We start from the raw sequence: 19,544 nt of genomic DNA on the forward strand, positions 1-19,544 counted from the left end.
CCGAGGGCGAGGCGCCGGCGCGCACGCAGAGTGGCCTGGAGGCACACAAGCTGGGGCTGGACACGGTGAGAGGCGCTGGCGGCGCGCGGGACCCTGTCGGGGAGCTGGACCGAGGGCCCATTCGCGTTACTTTGCGTCACGTCACGTCACGTCAGGGTCTGTCCTCGTTTTGTTTGGGACGCTTTATTTTGATAGCAGCTTAGATTGACAGAAGAGTTGGGGAGATAGTTGTAACTGTTTTTATTCGCAAAAAGAACTTGTTTGACATCATGTTCTGGTTGTGTGCACCCGTAAAGCCCAGTTAGTCACAGACTAGGAGTAAATGAGAACTCCCCCAAGCTCTGGCCACCAGGCCCTGCCCAGCGCCCCCAGTGCCAGCCTGGGTGGACATCATTGCCCTACCCCACACCCTGGATGCTAGGCTTGTTTAAGGCATTGTGGGGAAGCTGTGAAGAAGTTTGCAGATACAAACTGGAAAGTAAAACCACACAACTGTCTTTTTTCTTTGCTGAGATGTAATATTGTCTTCAAATATTTTCAGCTGAAACTCTTAGGTTCGCTAGTTGGATTTGGGCTGTGGGTGAGGAGGGCTCTTCTGGCCCTACAGCAGGTAACCTCAGGTCTCATCTTTTTTTCTCCCTTTGTAGAAAAGTTACTTTAAAGACTTGCCCAAAGCTCACACCGCCTGTGAAGGGGCTCTGAATGGTATAACGTTTTATGTGGGGCTGCAGGCTGAAGACGGGCACTGGACGGGTGATTATGGAGGCCCACTGTTCCTCCTCCCAGGTAGGAATACGCTGCCATAGCCTGAGAGCAAGTTTACCCTGGATCATCCCTAAGGCCCTGGCCTGGCTGGTTTAAGCCAGTGGTGGCAAACCTATGACAAGTGTGCTGCAGTGAGCTCTTTATCCCTGAAAGCTCTAAAAGACTACCCATCACTGGTCTAGGCTGTTGGTGAAGCAGGTGTAAACCCAGAAGCACATGGGAAAAGAGCTAGGGATGGTTGCCCTGAGCAACCTGATGTTGGTGCCAGCAGGAGGGAAGGCACAGCTGGCTCAGTGTAGGGTGGCAGTCCCATTGCAGATTGGGAAGAGCACTCTACATGGAAGACCCAGCCTATGTGGGGGCACTGTTAGTGGGCTGGGTGGGGTGCTGGTGTTAGAGGGAGCCTGGATAGTGAACTGATTTGGCTGGACAAGATAGTTTGCATCCTCTACAGAAACACTCTTAATATGGGAAGCTCCTCCTAGAATTTGTGCAGCGGGCCCCTTTTCCCCACTGATGATGTAAATGCATTGTTCCAGTGCCTTGAATTCTGTGCAAAATACTGTATGGGTTTGTTTCTGTGGTAATTCTGCCCTGGGACCCAGTGATGATGGAACCTCCACATGGGGACTCAGGGTAAAGGGAGTCTCAGAGCACCATAGCATGTTCAAGAAGACTAGGCTAGGAAAGAGGTTTCTTTGTGAACAGTGTTGTTTCCCCCCACATTTGCAAAGGTTGTGAGCTTCTAAACAGTTTACAAAACAGAAAATACATATAAGCACTAAATACTATACCTCATTCAGAATGACCATTTAGTGTTGGTTTTTTTTTTTTTTTCCTCAGCAATTATTTCAGCCAGACGTAGTTTCCCCACATAGCCCACTGATCTTGAGTTCTAACTCCTTGAGGGGCTGGGTATTTAGCTCACTGGTGCCACCACCTGCCTTATAAGCTCAAGGTCCTGAGTTCAATCTCTAGTATCAAAAGCAAACAAACTAACTTAACTCCTCTTGGGCTTTTAGGGCACCCATGGGAGGCTTCCTCAGGGCCCTGTGTACCGTTTGGTGTCTCTCTGACCCAGATCTTGCTATGGAAGTCAGGCATGGCCCAGTGGACTCTATGGGCCCAGTGCTGGGAGTGTCATGTGTGTTGCTGCTAGCATTCTCTTGAACTGTGTCCCTAAAGTCCCTGATCCAGCCCAAGAGAAATGGCCTTCCTGAGCTCCACTCCATGGGAAGGAGACCCATGGCAACAGTTCCCTGTTTGGGTGGGGTCCTCAAGAAGAAAGGGGTCTGGGTTTAGTAATATTGAGCCCAGTGAAGATCATCCTTCCTGCCACACAGGCCTCCTGATCACGTGCCATGTAGCACGCATCCCTCTGCCAGCTGGATACAGAGAGGAGATGGTACGGTACCTGCGGTCAGTGCAGCTCCCTGATGGCGGCTGGGGCCTGTGAGTGTGTCCAACTGCATACATGTACATATGTTTGCATGCATGTGTCTTCATGTTGGCTCAGGTTTCCAGAAAGCTGTTGAGAGGTGGGGTGACTGAAGCTGTGGAGTTGGGGTGATGTGAGGGAGAACTTGGTAAGAGGGGAATGGGCTGACAGTTAACGTGCAGGCTAGACTTCACTTAATATCTGGCGTTGTAAATGGGTTTCATGTTTAGTTAGGGGTCTTTTGATACCAACAGGCAATGTGAAAGCCATCAGTGTTTTGTCACTGTGGCAGAAAAATTCTGCCTTCAGTCTGATGGCAGGGTGCCCAGCAGCTTCTGTCTCAGTGTGCTTTCCTGGTGTGGGGCATACTCTGGGAGCTGGAACCCTGCACACAGTGAACTGCCCTGGGACAGACTCAGGTGTGGGAAGTAGGCAGAAGGGTGGGGCAGGTAGCCCAGGAAATTTTGGAGTAGCTCAAATGTCATGAGGTGAGCAAGCTTCTCATAGTGATTCCTGTGCTGTCATGCCATGTCAGAGGTCTTTTAGGTTTTTTTCATTTTTAGGCAAATTTCACTGCCAGCATTTCTTTATTTTTATTGTTTAAAATGATAGTAATTTTGGGGGGGTGCTGGAAATTGAATCTAGATCCTTTACACTGAGCTATAATACAAAGCCCTTTTTATTTTGAAATAGGGTCTTGCTGAAATTGCTCACGCAAGGCTCAAACTTGCAGTTCTCCACTTTAGCTTGTAAGAATGCTGGGACTACAGGATGCACCATGCCTGGCTTTTATTTCTTTTTCTTTTTTTTGGTACCGGGATCGAACTCAGGACCCTGAGCTTGCAAGGCAGGTGGCGTAACCGCTGTGCTAAATCCCCAGCCCCTGGCTTTTATTTCTTAGAAGGAAGACAGAGATCATTTTCCCACCAGTTTGATGTTCCCATAGGCACATTGAGGACAAATCCACAGTGTTTGGTACTGCACTCAACTATGTGGCTCTTAGGATCCTAGGAATTGGGCCTGATGATCCTGACCTGGTACGCGCCCGGAACATCCTTCACAAAAAAGGTAGAAAAATAATTTATGTTACAGCAGTGTTATTGGGTTTTGCAAATGAGAGTCAGAAAGATGTACTTCCAGTGGAGACGCTGGGCAAAATATATGAACAAAGAGTTTGTCAAAGTAAAAATATACAGAAATTGTTAATTGCTTAATTTCTTAAAAAGCAAATCAAAAAGAATGGATAATTCTTTTTGTCTCATGAATTGCAAAACTTAAAAGCCTTTTCCCACCTCAGGGCTCCCATGTCCTTTCATCCCACTTTCTACTCCCCACCCTACAGTTTTGCAAACTCTTACTTGTTCTTTACCTTGCATCTCAAATGTCACTTCTTTGGAATTTCTTCATGAAGTGTGTCCTGAACACATTTTCATGAAATCTTGCATTCTTTTTATGTTTGTCACTGTTTTAATTAATTCACCATCAGCACGCTGAGTTCCCAGGGTGTGGTGTCCTGCAGGATTACTGGCTCCTGTATAGTGGAGGAACGTGTTGGGCCACACTTTGCCTAGTAGCTCCCCAGGTCTTTTTTGACTTTCACACACCTGGGTTGGGGCCAGAGCTTTCTTCATAAAATGTGTCCCAACTCAATGTTGCCATGCACTGTGCCTGACACCAGCTGCTGTGGGAGGCTCTGGACATGAGCCAAGAATGTCAGATCTGCTCTGGCCTCTGGCCTGTTAATCACCTGTGCTGGACTGTCTCTCAGGTGGGAAAGCAAAGACAGCTTAGGCTTGGTCTGAGAGGGCGATCCTGGCACGTCTTCGCATTCTCTCTTCATCATCTCCAGGCATGGGTGGCCATGGATCACTTCATGCATCTGGGCCCCTATGTCTCCTGAGCATGAGTTTTCCTGCACATTCCCAGTTATCTGCCTTGTGCTCTTCCCTGGAGACAAGACCTGCAAACAGCTCTCTGGGGGCCGGACACACACACTCCTGGGAAAGCTGCTGGTTCCACTCACCTTTTTAGTGTTTTGGGCCACTTTGGAACCCACTTCTCAGTTGGGGTCACAGGACCTTCAGCAGGCTGCTCCCAGCTCATGAAAAAAGTGTCTCACATGACCCTTTAGTTCAGTCTTCGTGGGTAGAACAGGCTGGTTCTGCTCACAGGAGGCAGATGACATGGGCCTGTTTTCTTCCTAGGTGGTGCTGTGGCCATCCCCTCCTGGGGTAAGTTCTGGCTGGCCATCATGAATGTTTACAGCTGGGAAGGCCTCAACACCCTGATTCCTGAGATGTGGTATGCTTGTCCCTGCCAATCAAACTGCCTGCCTTGGTAGATGCGTGGGCTGGGTGGGGTGGGTCAGGCCCCAGCAGAGAGGCCCTTTCCCCCATTAAAGCATACAGATGTACAGAATCAGGGTTCTCTGTTGGGCAGGAGGGAGGGGAGGGTCCCTGAGTCTGGCCATAGGATCCAGTTGTATGTAGTGTATGGGGCGATGTGAGGTGATAGTAGAACCCATTGTGTGGCATAGAGGGAAGCGCAGGCTGTTACTTTTTCTTTTTCTTTCTTTTTTTTTTTTGGTACTGGGGATCAAACACAGGACCTTGTGCGTACGAGGCAGGTGGCAGTACCACTGAGCTAAATCTCCAGCAAAGGCTTTGTGAGGTAGACAGTAGCTCATACTTGGTAATTATAGAAAATCTTGAGCATGTATGTAAGCAGAGTAAAGAGGCACACTTCTGCCCAGCCTTGGTCAGCAGGTGACAGTTGCATCTGTCCTTCCCTTTGCCTGCTTTAGAGTGAATATTTAGCAAGTCCTGGACATCACTTCATCCATGAATGTTGCTGTGTGCATCTTTAGGTTTGGTTTAATGGAACCATACTCATTCCTTCTTTTTTTTGGTATCAGGGATCAAACTCAGGACCTTGTGCTTGTGAGGCAGATACAGTGCCACTGAACTAAATCTTTGGCCCTTTTTTCTGGTTTTTTGAGATGGAGTCTTGCTTTATAATTCAGGCTGGTTTTGAACTCACTATGTAGCCCAGGCTGGCCTTGAACTCATGGCGCTTCTCCTGCCTCAGCCTACCAAATACTGGGACTATAGGCATGTGCCACAACACCATTCCTTAGAATTTCATATCTATGCCAATATCTGTTGATGTTTCATAAACGATAGGTGAAAGTCATGGGTCATTCCCCAGAAAACACTTATATGCGTTTATTTATCCCAGTGTTACAAAGTGTGATCAGAATATACAAAAATGTACAGTGAATGTTTACATTTTAAAAATTTATTATAGTAAAAGATACATTACCGTTAATCCCCCTTAGAGTACGCTGCCTGGCTTCAAACACTTTTCACATCATTTTTGCTACTTTCTGAGCAGTTCTCGATGTCCTTTTTCTTGATGTTTTTACAATGTGTAACCGAAAATATGATGAATGCCATTGCCTGCTACATATGATCCAACAGAAAGGCTCATGAAAATTTCATGATGTGTCTTCATCAGATCTGCTGTAGTGTGACTTCTAGCTTGTGCCCAAAGTCAAAATGACCATGAAAGGTAACGTTTTTGAGTCATTTCGGAACATCAAGCAGTAACAAAAGTACAACTAAAGATCTCATGAAAGAAAACTGTAGAACTGCTTTAGAAAATGGCAAGAACAATGGGATAAGTGTTTTCAAAGTGAGTATTTTGAGAGACATTAGTAACAATGTGTCTTACAATTTTGAAAAACTTAAGTGTTCACCATATGTTATGATCGTACCTCACATACATATTGGGAATTGGGACCGCAGAACTTCAGAGCCCAGACATAGCTCCTGCCGTTTCCCTGAAGTACTATAGAAACAGGTTTTAGAGCCCTGTGGTAGGTGACTTTGGTGGAGGAAGGCAGGAAGTGATGGGGCTACTAAAGGAGGACAGCAGAGTCCTGAAACAAGAACCAAGGGCTTAGCTCCGCAGCCAGGTCGGGTGGTGACAAGTGGGAAGGCTGGCAGGTGCTGAGTAAGGGGTAGAGGTTGTGGACAGTGCTGCCCATGTGTGGTACAGGTGGAATGCGGTTACCTACTGGGAAGATGCCCTGGACCATGTTGGCATCCAGAGGTCCACGACCGGGAACCTGCTAGGCTAGACCTGCTGTGGGAAGAACAGGCTGAGGAACATCTCAGAAGGGTGGTCATTATAGTAGCCAGGATGGAGGGGTGGGTGCTGGAGGCTGGGGTTGCGGGTGTGACTGGTCTGTGTTCCTGTGTGGTGGGAGGGGATATCAGCTCCTTGGGAGGTGAACATGCAGGCTTCACTACACCCATAGGAACGTGTTCACACTTAGGACATATGGCTGCAAGACTGTCAATGGGGCAGGCTGTGTCCTGGGTGCTTTCCCTGACATGTGCTGTCCTCCAGGCTGTTTCCTGCCTGGATGCCTGCACACCCCTCCACTTTCTGGTGCCACTGCCGGCAGGTCTACCTGCCCATGAGCTACTGCTATGCCGCCCGGCTAAGTGCCTCTGAGGACCCACTGGTTCTGAGCCTCCGCCAGGTGAGCCCTCTGACCCTGAGGGTCCTTGTCACAGAAGACACATGAGGCTCGGGAAGACAGGTGGCCCATAATCTCTGGGGCTGGGGTCCACACACTGAGGGCCCTGTGGAGCCTCCACTTTCCTCTCCTGTAAACAGAAATAAATAAACTCTGGCCAGAGGGACCTGTGCTTTGGGATAGGCAACTGCTATTGCCCAGTGTCCTGGGGCCATGGAGTGTTTGTAGGCTTCAGGATATGGACACTCAGCCCCTGAGCAGTCCTGACCCATGGGTATAGTTGTGTCCTTTAAAAATGGCCCTGTGATGCGGTGGATTACAGGATGGGTGTTGGGCTTGCCCTTGGGAAGGCAGAGAGGGTAGGTGTCCAACTACTCAAGAGTGGCCCTGACACTGCTGAGCTATCCGGGCCTCACCCTGCAGTGGTTATTTGGTAAGTGGTCCCCAACCTGTGGGAGAGGGTGTGACCGAGCACTCCAGGGCTGGCAGTTGGAGGCCACTTTTGGCTAGAGCCAGGCTGGCTTGTATTGGGGGCCGTATCTGATGTGCCGCAGTGGTTCAGGTGCTACCTCCTCTCCAGGAACTCTACGTGGAGGACTATGCCAGCATTGACTGGCCAGCACAGAGGAACAACGTATCTCCTGATGATCTGTACACACCACACAGCTGGCTGCTGCGCACAGTGTATGGTGGGTGCCCCCTATGGCAGTGGACCTGGGCAGCTAGGGTCAGGAAGTCGCTCATTTATGCACTCATTAGTTCACTCGTGCTGTTCATGGCGATGAATAACCTCTTCTGCTGGGCCCTGCCCTGGGCGACTGAGGACCATCTGGGCTGGATTTCTTCATGCGGAGGCCCTCTAAGCACCACTTTGGCAGGGCAGAGGAGGGGGCACAGGCAAGGGTGGAGTGATAGAAGTAAGAGCCAGGGAGGGAGAGGCCCAGACCCTGCTCCTTTGTAGAGGGTCCTGGGTGCCCTTGCATAGGAATGGCAGGTTGGGGCCAGGGTGTCTCCCTGTGTCTGGTGCCCGCTGACACTGCTACCCTGCAGTGCTCCTCAACCTGTATGAGCGCTTCCACAGCACTCGCCTAAGGCGCTGGGCCATCCAGATGCTGTATGAGCACATCACTGCCGATGACCGCTTCACCAAGAGCATCAGCGTTGGCCCGGTCAGTGCCCTGCCCCTTGTGGCCCCTGCCTCCATATAGCCCCTGGGGGAAGGGAGGCTCTAGTCAGAGCTCAGAAGCCCTTGAGTCCTGTCTCTGGAGCCTCATGCACCTCCGTTTTGGAGGAGGCCTGTTTGCAGGACTCCTGTCCTCATCCCCTGTGCTCACTGAGGCTGCCTGGCTTCAGCTGTACTTTGCCCTCCCATCCCCATCACCTGACTCTTGTCTGGATAGTTGCTCCTTAAAGCCACCTGAGCATTCTGGCCACCTGGGGGTGTGGTTTCCTCCCCTGACTTCCTCCTAGTCTCCATCACAGTAGACCCTCTGCCCTCTTAAAGAACTTAAAGGTGCCCAGGGTGGGGGTGGCAGGGTTTTTGTGTTTTATTACTGGTCTTTTCCCTTGGTTCCTAATCTTGCTTTGCCTCGTGGAGCTATGGTGTTTAGTGGAAGCCAGGTATGCACATACCATGCCTGGGGCCATGTTCCCAGTGGTCAGTGTATACAGCAGAGAATAGGTGGGGCTGGCAGGGACCTGGGAAGAAGCTGGCACACGACTAGGATATAGCTGGGCTTGGGGTGGGATGAGCTTCAGCGCTGCTGTACTGTGGTGAGCAAAGTATCTGGCACCAAGCCTCCCTACCTGTGGACACCCAGACCCTCCTAACCCCTCCACATCCTAAGATTGCTTTTGCTTGACTTTGGCTGACATCAGCCTGAGTCTGAGTTGTTTCCTGGGGATACAGCTGTGCATCTGGCATGCTTAGCAAGCTCCTTTTGGAGCAGAGGTGCCCTGGCTTGGGGGTGAAGTACACAGACCTTGATGGCTATGTCTGTCACAGATCTCAAAAACCATCAACATGCTTGTGCGCTGGGCTGTGGATGGGCCAGCCTCCTTGGCATTCCAGGAGCACGTCTCCAGGATCCCTGATTATCTCTGGTGAGTGTGGCCTGGAAATGGCTGGGCAAAGGTGCCGAGCACTGACTGCAGATAGGCTGGATAATGCTGGGTCTCCCACCCCTCTGTCCAATGTGAGGGGTCCAATGCCAGCTCCTGGGAATAACCCCTAGAGCCCAGAGTGTAGGAGTTGTCTGGATGGGAGGAGGACTTACTATCTGGCAGAAACTTCAGATGATTCTAGAAGGTAGGCAGGATTAGGAAGCCTGTGGTTGGGTAGAGCAGGTCCAAGTTAGTAAGAGAAAGGCTTGTGATGGGGAGGTTGCCAGTCCTGTCTAGCCCCAAGGTGGAGCCCTGAGGGCCATGGCAGGAAGCCATGCACTTGTGGAGGCAGTATCTGTTCTGGCAACATGGCTTTGGATGAGGCCAGCAGGGTGACTAGGGCAGAGGCTCCCACTGCTCATGTGTGGTGAGTGTGGCCCTCATGCCCATGAGACAGCTGAGCAGTGATGAAGTTGACCCCTGGCCACAGGACAGGTGTGGACACTCCTGATGGAGGCCTGTGTCTGGCTATGGCTATGTGTCATTCCTAACATGGGCTTTTCTCCTCACAGGTTGGGCCTTGATGGTATGAAAATGCAGGTAAGGGCTGTGTGGCCTTGGCTACTCGTTGCTGAGATTCAAAAGTGACTCCTCCCAGAATAGATCAGCAGTGCACAAAGAGGCTGACTTGCCCTTCAGTCTGCCAGTCTGTGTGGGGCAGGGGGCACCTCAGGTGCCTCAGTCTCTGGGGTTGCCACCTATAATCTCAGGTCCATTTGCAGCTGTAGTGTCTACTCTCAGCCCTGTTTGTCAGGATGGGCTAAGCTACTACGGTGACAGGCCCAGGTGTGGCTCAGTCCCTGCTGAAGCACTGTTTTTGCAGCTGTGATGGAAGAGTGGCTGTGGACCTGTCTTCCGTGCAGTCATTTGGAGGCTCCTCCAGCAAATCACAGGGGCTTTGTTCTCAGCTCCTGGCCCTTGGGTGCAGCTTGTTCATCCCTGTAGCTGTGGGTTGAGGGAGACTGTAGGTCAGTAGGTGTGTGGCCAGGCCTGGGAGCAGCACAAGAAAGGACACCTAGAGAGAGACAGAGACAGACACAGACAGAGAAAGTTTGCAGCACATGGCAGATGTGTGGACAGCATTTTCCCAGACCCCTCCTGGGCAAGGTGAACAGCAAGCAGATACATTGCTTTCTGGACTGAGGCGCCTGATTAAGTCCTTGACCCCCGGGGAGGGGTTCATCAGAGAGCTGATCCTATGACCACACTGTGGGGTGGGGACCTAGGGCTCTGTCATACATTTCATAGGGTCCTGAACAAAGCTTAGTGGACTCGACTGACCCTGAATTGAAGTCAAGTATTATCTGAGGAACTGACTCAAATCTGTGATTGGACGTGGGCATTTCTGGTTATCCTGTGACTGAGGCACCCTGCTGTGGGGGAAATGCAAGATCCTTGTGGGATGGTCCAATTCTAGAAACACGCTCAAGTCCCTGCTGGCTGGTGGCCCATGAAAGCATGGGTCTTTGCCAACTAGGAGGGTGCACAGGGCTCAGAGCATGGGGTGGGGCATCAGCTGGGTGAAGGCCTTCACCCCTCAATCCTGGGAGGTGGTGGTGGAAGTGAGGTGGGTGTCATGACTGCAGCAGCTGTAATGTCTGTCCCTTGCATGCAGGGCACCAATGGCTCACAAATTTGGGACACCTCCTTCACCATCCAGGCTCTGCTAGAGGTATGTGGCTGTGTCCTCTGCAGTGCTCCTTTCAGCTTCCTGTGTGTGTGTGTGTGTGTGTGTTGCATGTATCCCCTGAGGTACACGGCACTGTGACCACACACTGTCCATTGCTCTCGTGAGGCTAGCACCAAGCCTCTGTGGGTAATACCAAAGAAGTGTTAGCCCTGGATTCTGAGCTGAGTCTGGGACTTCAGGGGGCAACTGGTGGAGCCAGCCAGAGGGAGCTGGGCAGGGTTCGAGGCTGGTAGAACCTTGGAAGCTGATTGTGTTTGGAACATGTGCTAAAGAGGAATGAGGGTATTGTGTGTTGGGGGAACCCTGGGGGTGTTTCTGGCCAGGTGGGGCTGCCTAAGGCAGGGGCAGGTCTTCTGGGGGTCAGGTAAGTGCTGGCTTCTGTCCAGGACATTATCTCCTTAGTCCAGTCTCCAGTCACATCTTGTTGACTTTCTGTATTGAAAGGTAAGTGTAGCAAAACACCCTACAACTCTCCAGAGATGTGTGTCAATTTGTTTCTTGTTCCCAGCTGGGGCAGAAGTCACCAGGACTTTGGGGGATTTGGCTCAGCTGTGCTGTGTTGCTGTCTTCCAGGCAGGTGCACACCACAGGAGTGAATTCTTATCCTGCCTGCAGAAGGCACATGCATTTCTGCGGCTCTCACAGGTGAGGTGGGCACCCTCCACACTTCTACCCTGTGCAGCTTCCTCAGGCTGATGTTCTTGTCTCCACCTTGCTCTCCTTACCTCACCACATTGTCACAGAAAGACTAAAACTGGGGTGGGAGAGTGGGTTGTTTAGTGCCCTGGCCAACTCTGCCCAGCAGTGGTGGGGCTGTGGGACTAGTGTCTCACAGATGCCTTGCTGTACTGGTGTTGGGGCTGGCAGCAGTGATCAAGCTCCCAGGGGGCAGTGTGGGGTCTCTGGTGACAATCTGTCTCTGTGCTTTCCACATATGCCCCTTGGTGCTGCTCAGGTCCCAGACAACCCTCCCAACTATCAGAAGTACTACCGCCAGCTGAACAAGGTGTGTGTGTCCCTCCCTGCCCCAAGATCCCCCAGATCTGAAGGCATCCAGAGAGGAGTTGCGGCCCTGGGAGTCCCTGTGTTGGAGCCGGAGGTCTGCCTGAATATGCCTGTGCTGTTGTACAGACAGTGGCTCGGGGGTGTGTGGGGCATTGTGGCTATGGACGGTCTCGTTGCACTCCACAGGGTGGCTTCTCCTTCAGCACCCTGGACTGTGGCTGGATCGTGGCTGACTGCACAGCTGAGGCCTTGAAGGCTGTCCTGCTCCTGCAGGAGAAGTGTCCCTCTATTACTGAGCACATCCCTCGAGAGCAGCTCTGCAATGCTGTGGCTGTGGTGAGCTCACTCCTGAGCCTGCTCTTGTGTCCTGTGAACACGTGCTCACCTTCCCTTGGCTCTGACTTGGCAGATGGGGACCAGGCTGCGAGAGCTCATCCCCAGGAGTATCATGTCTAGGCACTAGGAACCTTAGGCTGGCCACACAACCTGGGCCTTGGCTGTGCAGCTGGGGCCTGACTGGCTCTAGGCAGCCAGGAAAGGCTGCGAGGCCTCTGGAGGTTCTCTGGTCCTAGAGACTGTAGGACCTGCCAGCTTCTACATTCTGGCTCTTGTGGCCGTCCTTTTCCAGGGCTGGTGGTCTCCGTTGAATGTCCAAAAGGACAGACTGTACTTTTGCATAAACAGCTTTCATCATACCTTTCCCTGGAGCTTAACTGGTCCCACTGTGTCAGCACTCAGAAGTGAATGGGTTCCTCAGGCCTGTCAACAGATGGCTGCGCAAGGCTGTGCCCATAGCAGCTACACTGGGCACTTGAGGATGTGCTCAGCATACAGATCAGCTCACTGTCCCCTACTCCTGCCCTGTTGGTTGTCAACCCTGGTGTGCTTCTAGAAATCTCTGTCAGGACCTGTGGGCTCCATTCCAGAATTCCCTCTGCTTTTAGTTGCTGAACATGAGGAATCCTGACGGAGGCTTTGCCACTTATGAAACTACACGTGGGGGGCGCTTGCTGGAGCTGCTTAACCCCTCCGAGGTCTTTGGTGAGTGGCGTTCGCAGCAGCGCAGTGCACAGATCAGGACTGATATGTTGGAGAGCCACCCCAGGAGTCCCTGTGCCATGGATGAAGGGCTGTGGTCTGTCCCAGGGTTTGGGTGGGATTCACCTAACTCTTTGACTCCAGCCTGGACTAGGCCTTATCCACAGGAGGTCACCGTGCATCCTAAGCACCGTTGTGCAGCCCCCAGCACCTGTAGGAGTTGTGGGGTCTCCTCAAAGGCTTTGATATGGGCTGCTAGGCTGTGTCTGCGTGTTGCCATCAAGGTTCTGGTCGTGCAGGGCAGGTTCTTTTCTCCTGAGAGACCTTTGGGTACCTACTATACCCTTCCTTCCGGTCTCTGGTATCTTGCCTCCCAACCTGTCAAACAGGTGTTTGAGGTGGGCTGCAGCTCTCTGCTGTGCTCATTGTCTTGATAGCGCCCCCTTCTTGCCCTGCATTCTGGTGTGCAAGCATTCTGCCCCTTGTGGCTGTGTTGCTTGGGCAGGTTGGGGTCGCGTCTGGGCACAGGCTCCAGGTTCTGTGAGGCTCTTACTTGCCATGATCTAGCCTGAGGCACAGGCCCTGCGTGGCAGCAGGTCTCACAGGCCTTGGCCCCTGCTTCCTTCTCCCAGGGGACATCATGATCGACTACACATATGTGGAGTGCACCTCAGCAGTGATGCAGGCACTGAAGTGTTTCCACAAGAACTACCCGGATCACAGGGCAGCCGAGATCAAGTAAGGAGGACCGAGGCATAGGACACCTGCCATGTGGCCATGCCACCAAGCCTGGGTCACACCTTGGGTGTGTCATTCTCAAATGCAAGACCCTGGCTACCTCAGCAGGGTAGCTGAAGGGAATGGCTCATTTAAATATGGTAGTAAAGGCTGGGGATTTGGCTCAGTGGTTCTGCCACCTGCCTTGCAAACACAAGGTCCCAAGTTTGATCCCCAGTAGCCCCCCGCAATACAGTAGTGAGCTGGGCTTTCTGGGAGGCTGATGCAGGAGGATTGTGAGTTCAAGACCAGAATGGGTGATGCTTAGAAAGATCCTATCTCAAAATTTAAAAAAAATCAGAATCCCAGCAATAGAGCCTGAGGCAGGAGGCTACCCTGAGCTGTATTGTGAGACCCTGTTTCAAAAAACTTAAAAAAACAAAAACAGAATGGGGCTAGGGAAGTAGTTTGTGGTAGAGTGCCTCTAGGTTCCATCCCCAGTACCCAAAAAACCACACACCCACAGACTTTTCTGGTGTCCCTGATTTTGAGTAGGAGGTGGGTGAGAACAACAATTGTAATAGAAAAGTGTGTTATTTTCCTCATCTTAATGTTAAAATTGAGCGCACACACCTCACTTCTGCAGATAAATCCAAGTAAATGACAGCTAAGCAGTCTTTTCTTACTGAGGGGCAACAAACATTCAGAAGGAGAGAGGCCTTGGAGCAGTGTGCAGGGCCATGGGAGGGATGCTGCTGCCTTTCTTGCATCCCTTAGGGAGGGCTGCCCACCTGCCTCAGTCAGGGGTCACCCTTGCTTGTTTGAATTGTGTGTAAGTAGAACCCACAGAAGACTTGCTGAAACCGGTGACAGCAATGACCCTCTGCTCTTGAACATTGGTTGAACATAGGTGTCACACTACCCTTTTGCCTGACATGGACAACTAGTTTGTGTGTGTGTATTAATGAAAGAGGGAGAGAGACTGGGATTAAACCCAGGGCCTTCACCCTGAGCTACATCTCCAGCCACCCCCTTTTAAACTTATTTTTCATTTTGAGATGGGATCTTTCTAAGTTGCCCAAGTGGGGGGATGCTTGAACTCACGATCTTCTGTCTCAGCCTCCCAGAGTGCTGCGATTATAGCCATGTTCCACCATACCCGGTTTGTTGATCCTGCTGCTAACATGGGCATTATCCCTGAGGTCGCCTTTATGCTTGAATTTTTTCTGGAACTCTTCAGAGTGCTTCCCTCCCCTGTGTTCTGTAGTGGCTCTCTTGTCTGTCCTGTCTGATACTGTCTTTCTCTTTTTTTGGTACCGGGGATTGAACTCGGGTCCTTGCCCTTTCAAGGCAGGCAGCAGAACCACTGAGCTAAACCCTCGGCACTTTTTCTGTCCTGTCTGAATGTTTATTTTGACCTGATTTCTAAGGGAGACTGTCCACTTTGAGACTGTGGCAGGGTAGAATTGGGTAGGAACTGTGGCTTTTCTGGAGTGTTCACTGGGCTGCCTGCTTGTGTTGCAGGGAGACCCTGGAGCAGGGCTTGGCATTCTGCCGGCAGAAGCAGTGGGATGATGGCTCCTGGGAGGGGTAAGTGTGTGCCCAAGCTTATTGTGGGAGTGCTGGCACGTTGGGTGCGGATGTGTGTGGTGCTGAGATCTGTGTGCTGCACCAGCTGTCTGACTTCTTAGCATACCCTTGCTCCTCGTTTGATGTGTGCCTTTTCCTAGTATGAATGCTCATGTTGTGGGAGAAGCTGGGCTAGGCGGTGTGTGGCAAGTGCTGTGGCCCGAGTGTGATTGTTCTTCCTCACCTGTGCAGTAGTTGTGCCTGGTGGCTGAGCAGATAGGCATTGCTGCTGGATTGGTATGGCCGAGTGCCTGTGTCCTGGACCCAGGGTGAGGCTTTCCTCCTCTGCCTCTAGCTCCTGGGGTGTTTGTTTCACCTATGGCACCTGGTTTGGCCTGGAAGCTTTTGCTTGCATGGGACATACCTACCAAGATGGGTAAGTGCCAGACTGCAGTGTTTTTTCCTTTGAGGTTTGTTTTATATATGTATATTCATTTAAAAATAATGGGGTATGGTCAGTGTCCCTGAAAATGTGAGTTCCAGGTTGAAATGAGGTTATTTTCCTAGCTCATGAGCTTGGCTATGGGCTGCCTCACAGAGGTGTAGTGCTCAGACCCTCCCTGCAGTGCCTGGTCCCTAACCCCAAGTAGGAGACAGCTAGGATCTAGGACACTTGCTGAGCCAGACAGAGAAGAGTGAGGCCTCAGGTCCTCATGTCTCTAGCTGCCTCACCAACTTCTGGACTCAGTGGGTGTTTGGAGGAATGAGTGAACTAGGCTTGGCCAGGTGCAGCGTAGATGCTACTGAGCACGTCTCCCAGTGCCCCTAGGTACCAAGACTGCCATGCCAGTGAGGCCATATGCTGTCCCAGAGCATTTGTATCTGTGCCTTGGAGCTTGGGAGGAAGGTCTCTTTGTCCCCATCTGCAGGCCCCGCCCCAGAACCCTCCGGCAGCCAGACCTGGCAGGTGGACTCCTTGGGACAGTGTCCTAACTCTTCTGGTCTCCACAGGGCTGTCTGTACAGAGGTCTCCCGGGCCTGCAACTTCCTGCTGTCCCGGCAGATGGTGGATGGAGGCTGGGGGGAGGACTTTGAGTCTTGTGAGCAGCGGCGTTACATGCAGAGTGCCCAGTCCCAGGTCCACAACACCTGCTGGGCCCTGATGGGACTAATGGCTGTCAGGTAGGGGCTTGGGGGTGGAGTGGAGGAGGGACACACAACTGGGGATGGATGGCCTAGGCTGAATGCCGCTGTGGGAGAAAATGAATGTGCCCCAGGGCTGCACTGCCACTTAGCTGCCGCTCTAGGGACAAAGGTACTTCCATGAGGCCTGTTGCCCTGGAGCTTGGGCTAGGTGGCATCCTGTCCACCTGAATGGGGCCATGGGGCCCTGCAGAGAGGTTTGCCTCCTTAAAAGTAAACTGCTCGTGTCAGTGGTGGTGGCGGGCAGCAGTGGCTGGCAGAGCAAGGAGAGTGGGGCCTGAGGTCAGCATGCTGTGGGTTGCTTTCCATTGTGGCAATGGCAGCCGTCTCAGTGGTCAGAGCTCAGGTCCCTGCAATGTACCTGTGTACATTGGGCCTCCTGTGTATATTGCTGGTGCCAAGCCACATGCCTCCAGGTGCATACTTAACAGGCAGGTAAACGTGCACACAGGCAGGGTGCACTCAGATACAGGCACACACATGCACACACACAGGTGTGTGTACTCGTCTGTGCTGTCCTGTTAAATGAGTCATATGGGGAATCTTTCTAAAATCCCCTTGTTGGCATAAGCAAGTGCATCAGAGCCTGGGAGACTCAAGGGTAGGACACAGGGATCTCTCCTGCCTGGCCCCACCATAGTTGGCCCTTATCCTTCTGAGCCCTTGATCCTGGTCTCATTCTTACCTGCATGTACTTCAGTGTGCCAGGTGCACGCGAGGTTGACCTTCTCTCCTAGGGAACTGACAGCACCTTGTGCTAGGCCAGTGTCAGCCGTGTCTTCTAGGGTCACATGTTCCCCTTTCTGCTCACCTAGGCTTACATGTCCTTGCTTCTCAGGGTTCCTGGGAAGGGGACATAACAGCCAGGCTGGTCAGTGCTGCCCATTGTCACTGCTGCATTTTGGGTTCTGTCCCTGTGCCTGGCTGCACAAGGGTGAGGACATAGGTTTATGCTGAGGAGCATGCCAGGCCACCATGCTCCAGCAGTCTCCTCTTCCCCCAGGCATCCTGACGTGGAGGCCCAGGAGAGAGGAGTCAGGTGTTTGCTTGAGAAGCAGCTCCCCAATGGCGACTGGCCCCAGGTGTGTAAAAAGTGTGAGGCCAAGCACTCACCTGGCTTGCACATGGGTTTCCACCCCACCCCCGTTTTCCCCTTGGGGTACTTTGGGGTGAGCAAACTGTGCCCTCCAGAGTACTGTGATGGTGGTAGGTGTGGGATAGATTGCCAGGTCCTGAGGTCCCGAGTGAATCTTGCTGTTTATGAATGAAGCTCTGTCTAGGGAGGGGCTGGGTGGGAGCTCTGCACTTGGCCCTGTGATCTCTGCCTGCCCCTGAGGCGGTGGGGCTGACAAGACTTCCCTCAGAGGAGTCTGGCAGAAAACTGGTGGTGGTGCTGCAGGGTAAGTCTGAGGGTTATGAGGCTGGGGAGAACTGCCTTTCTGCATGCCCTCCTGTTCAGTCAGCTTTCCCTGGGTGCACTCATCCTGGTCTGGACAGCTCTATAGCCAGGACGCAGTCTCGGGCAAGCCCTCAGCCCTAGTGGAGGCTTTGTGGTCATTTCTGTGTCCTTCCAGGAGAACATCTCTGGGGTCTTCAACAAGTCCTGTGCTATCAGCTACACGAACTACAGGAACATCTTCCCCATCTGGACGCTGGGCCGCTTTGCTAATTTGTACCCTGAGAGAGCTCTTGCTGGCCACCCTTGAGAGCTTCCTGCCAGTGGTGGGTGGGTGGTGGGTGGTGGTTTCTCACAAGTTCCATGAAAGACTGAGGTGTCTTAGCCAAGTGGTAGAGCTCCTCCAGCCCCTCGTTTTCCCCTTCTATAGGCAGGAATCTGGTACTAGGCCTGAACAGGGATGGGTACAATAAACTTTAGACACTTGATCATCAGTATGGGTTTAGTTCTGAGAGTGGCTGGGCTGAAGAAGGGAACAAGATAAACCATGAACCCTGAGGAGGCACACATCACCTTCTGGAGGGTTTTCTTGACCAGTCACTTGAGAGCAGCTATGCCTGCCCTACTTGTTTTTTGTTGTTTTTTTAGACTGACTTGGAACTCACTATATAGCCCAGGCTGGTCTCGAATTCATGCGATCCTCCTGCCTCAGCCTCCCAAGTGCTGGGATTACAGGCGTGTGCCACCACACTCGGCTGTGTGCCTCACTTATTACCTGGAGTTGCTGTGGAGTGGCCCTGGGGCAGGCTCATGCAGGCCACTGCTCCTGCATCTTTTGTGAGCTGGGCCAAGGGATGAGCAACAACCCTGTGACTCTGGTGGGTGAGGGACCAGCCAAGGGTATATGGGATGGGGCCCTTGTTCACCGTGGATGCCTCGGGATTGAACAAACATCCTGAGTATGGCAGGATGCCAGTGTACTGCACTCCAGCATCCTGGCAGTTGTCACATTCAGAGAGGCTGTGTGTAGCAGGGGAGGGCTGGGGTGGTCACAGTGGTTATCACCACCCACAGAGCCCCCTAGGCAGGTCTGGTGCCCTGCCCTCAAATCCCTTGCCAGTGGTGTGCTGCAGTGAGATAAGGGCCAGGTTTCTGGGGTAATGCCTCTTGGGGTGCACCCTGAATCCTGGCTTCTAACCCTGCCTGTCTGCTTGCATACCTGTGGGGCTCCGGACAGAATATTCAGGCTCTGGCTTTGCCTTTGACCCATGTGATAAGCACTCACATTTTCAGCCTCCCAAGTTGGCGTCTGCCCTCCTCGGCTGATGCCTCCTCCATTTGCTACTCTCCATCCTGACAATTACTAGATTCCCGTGTCCTGCCACGCTTCTTCAGTAGGAAAGCCATGTTTGACCCTCTCTGCCACCCTCAGAGTTGTCTCTGGGGCTGCTCCAGAGGCTTTAGGTCACCTTCCTTCTGCCCAGCCCCTGGAGCCTCGGCCGTCATGGCCCCATGTGCAACAGCTCTGGCTCTCTGGCCTCAGGCACAACCCCCATTGTTCTCCACACTGACTTTCCATCCTCCCACCTGTGTCGGGACAGACAGATCTGCCCCCGTTGTAGCTGCTGTCTGCATGAACTCTCAGCCATAACCAATCACTACATAAAGTATACTCAGTAAGCTAAGCATAGATATATGCCTATAGTCACAGCACTTTGGGAGGCTGAGGCAGGAAGATTGCAGGTGCAGTCCCAGCATGGGCAGCTTCATGAGATCTTGTCTCAAAAATAAAAAATATCAAAAGGGCCAAGGATGTAGCTCAGTGTGAAAGCCCTATCTTCAGTCCCCAGTATTGAAAAAACAAAAGTGGATCAAAGATCTTTTTTTTTGAGACAAGTTCTCACTGTGTAGTTGAGACTGACCTGGAACTCACTATGTAGCCCAGGCTGGTCTCGAACTCACAGCGATCCTACTGCCTCAGCCTCCCGAGTGCTGGGATTACAGGCATGCACCC

At 52.2% G+C, this 19,544-nt stretch overlaps 1 protein-coding gene across 1 annotated transcript; it reads left to right on the forward strand.

Annotated features, from left to right (window-relative positions):
- Positions 1-2: 2 nt before the first annotated feature.
- On the forward strand, positions 3-18,018 carry Lss (lanosterol synthase; the record flags this gene model as incomplete). Its single annotated transcript, XM_010636587.1, has 21 exons — positions 3-65; positions 648-786; positions 2,109-2,217; positions 3,150-3,271; positions 4,408-4,504; positions 6,617-6,752; positions 7,330-7,438; positions 7,800-7,918; positions 8,755-8,852; positions 9,425-9,452; positions 10,528-10,584; positions 11,176-11,247; positions 11,558-11,608; positions 11,794-11,943; positions 12,552-12,648; positions 13,278-13,383; positions 14,887-14,952; positions 15,287-15,367; positions 15,943-16,113; positions 17,138-17,216; positions 17,709-18,018. Coding segments are annotated over 21 exons (2,082 nt in total), but the record flags the coding sequence as incomplete, so codon positions are not given.
- Positions 18,019-19,544: the final 1,526 nt, after the last annotated feature.

This window comes from Fukomys damarensis, unplaced genomic scaffold (assembly GCF_012274545.1).
Source record: "Fukomys damarensis isolate Sample0158 unplaced genomic scaffold, DMR_v1.0_HiC HiC_scaffold_24, whole genome shotgun sequence".
Taxonomy (NCBI): Eukaryota; Metazoa; Chordata; class Mammalia; order Rodentia; family Bathyergidae; genus Fukomys; species Fukomys damarensis.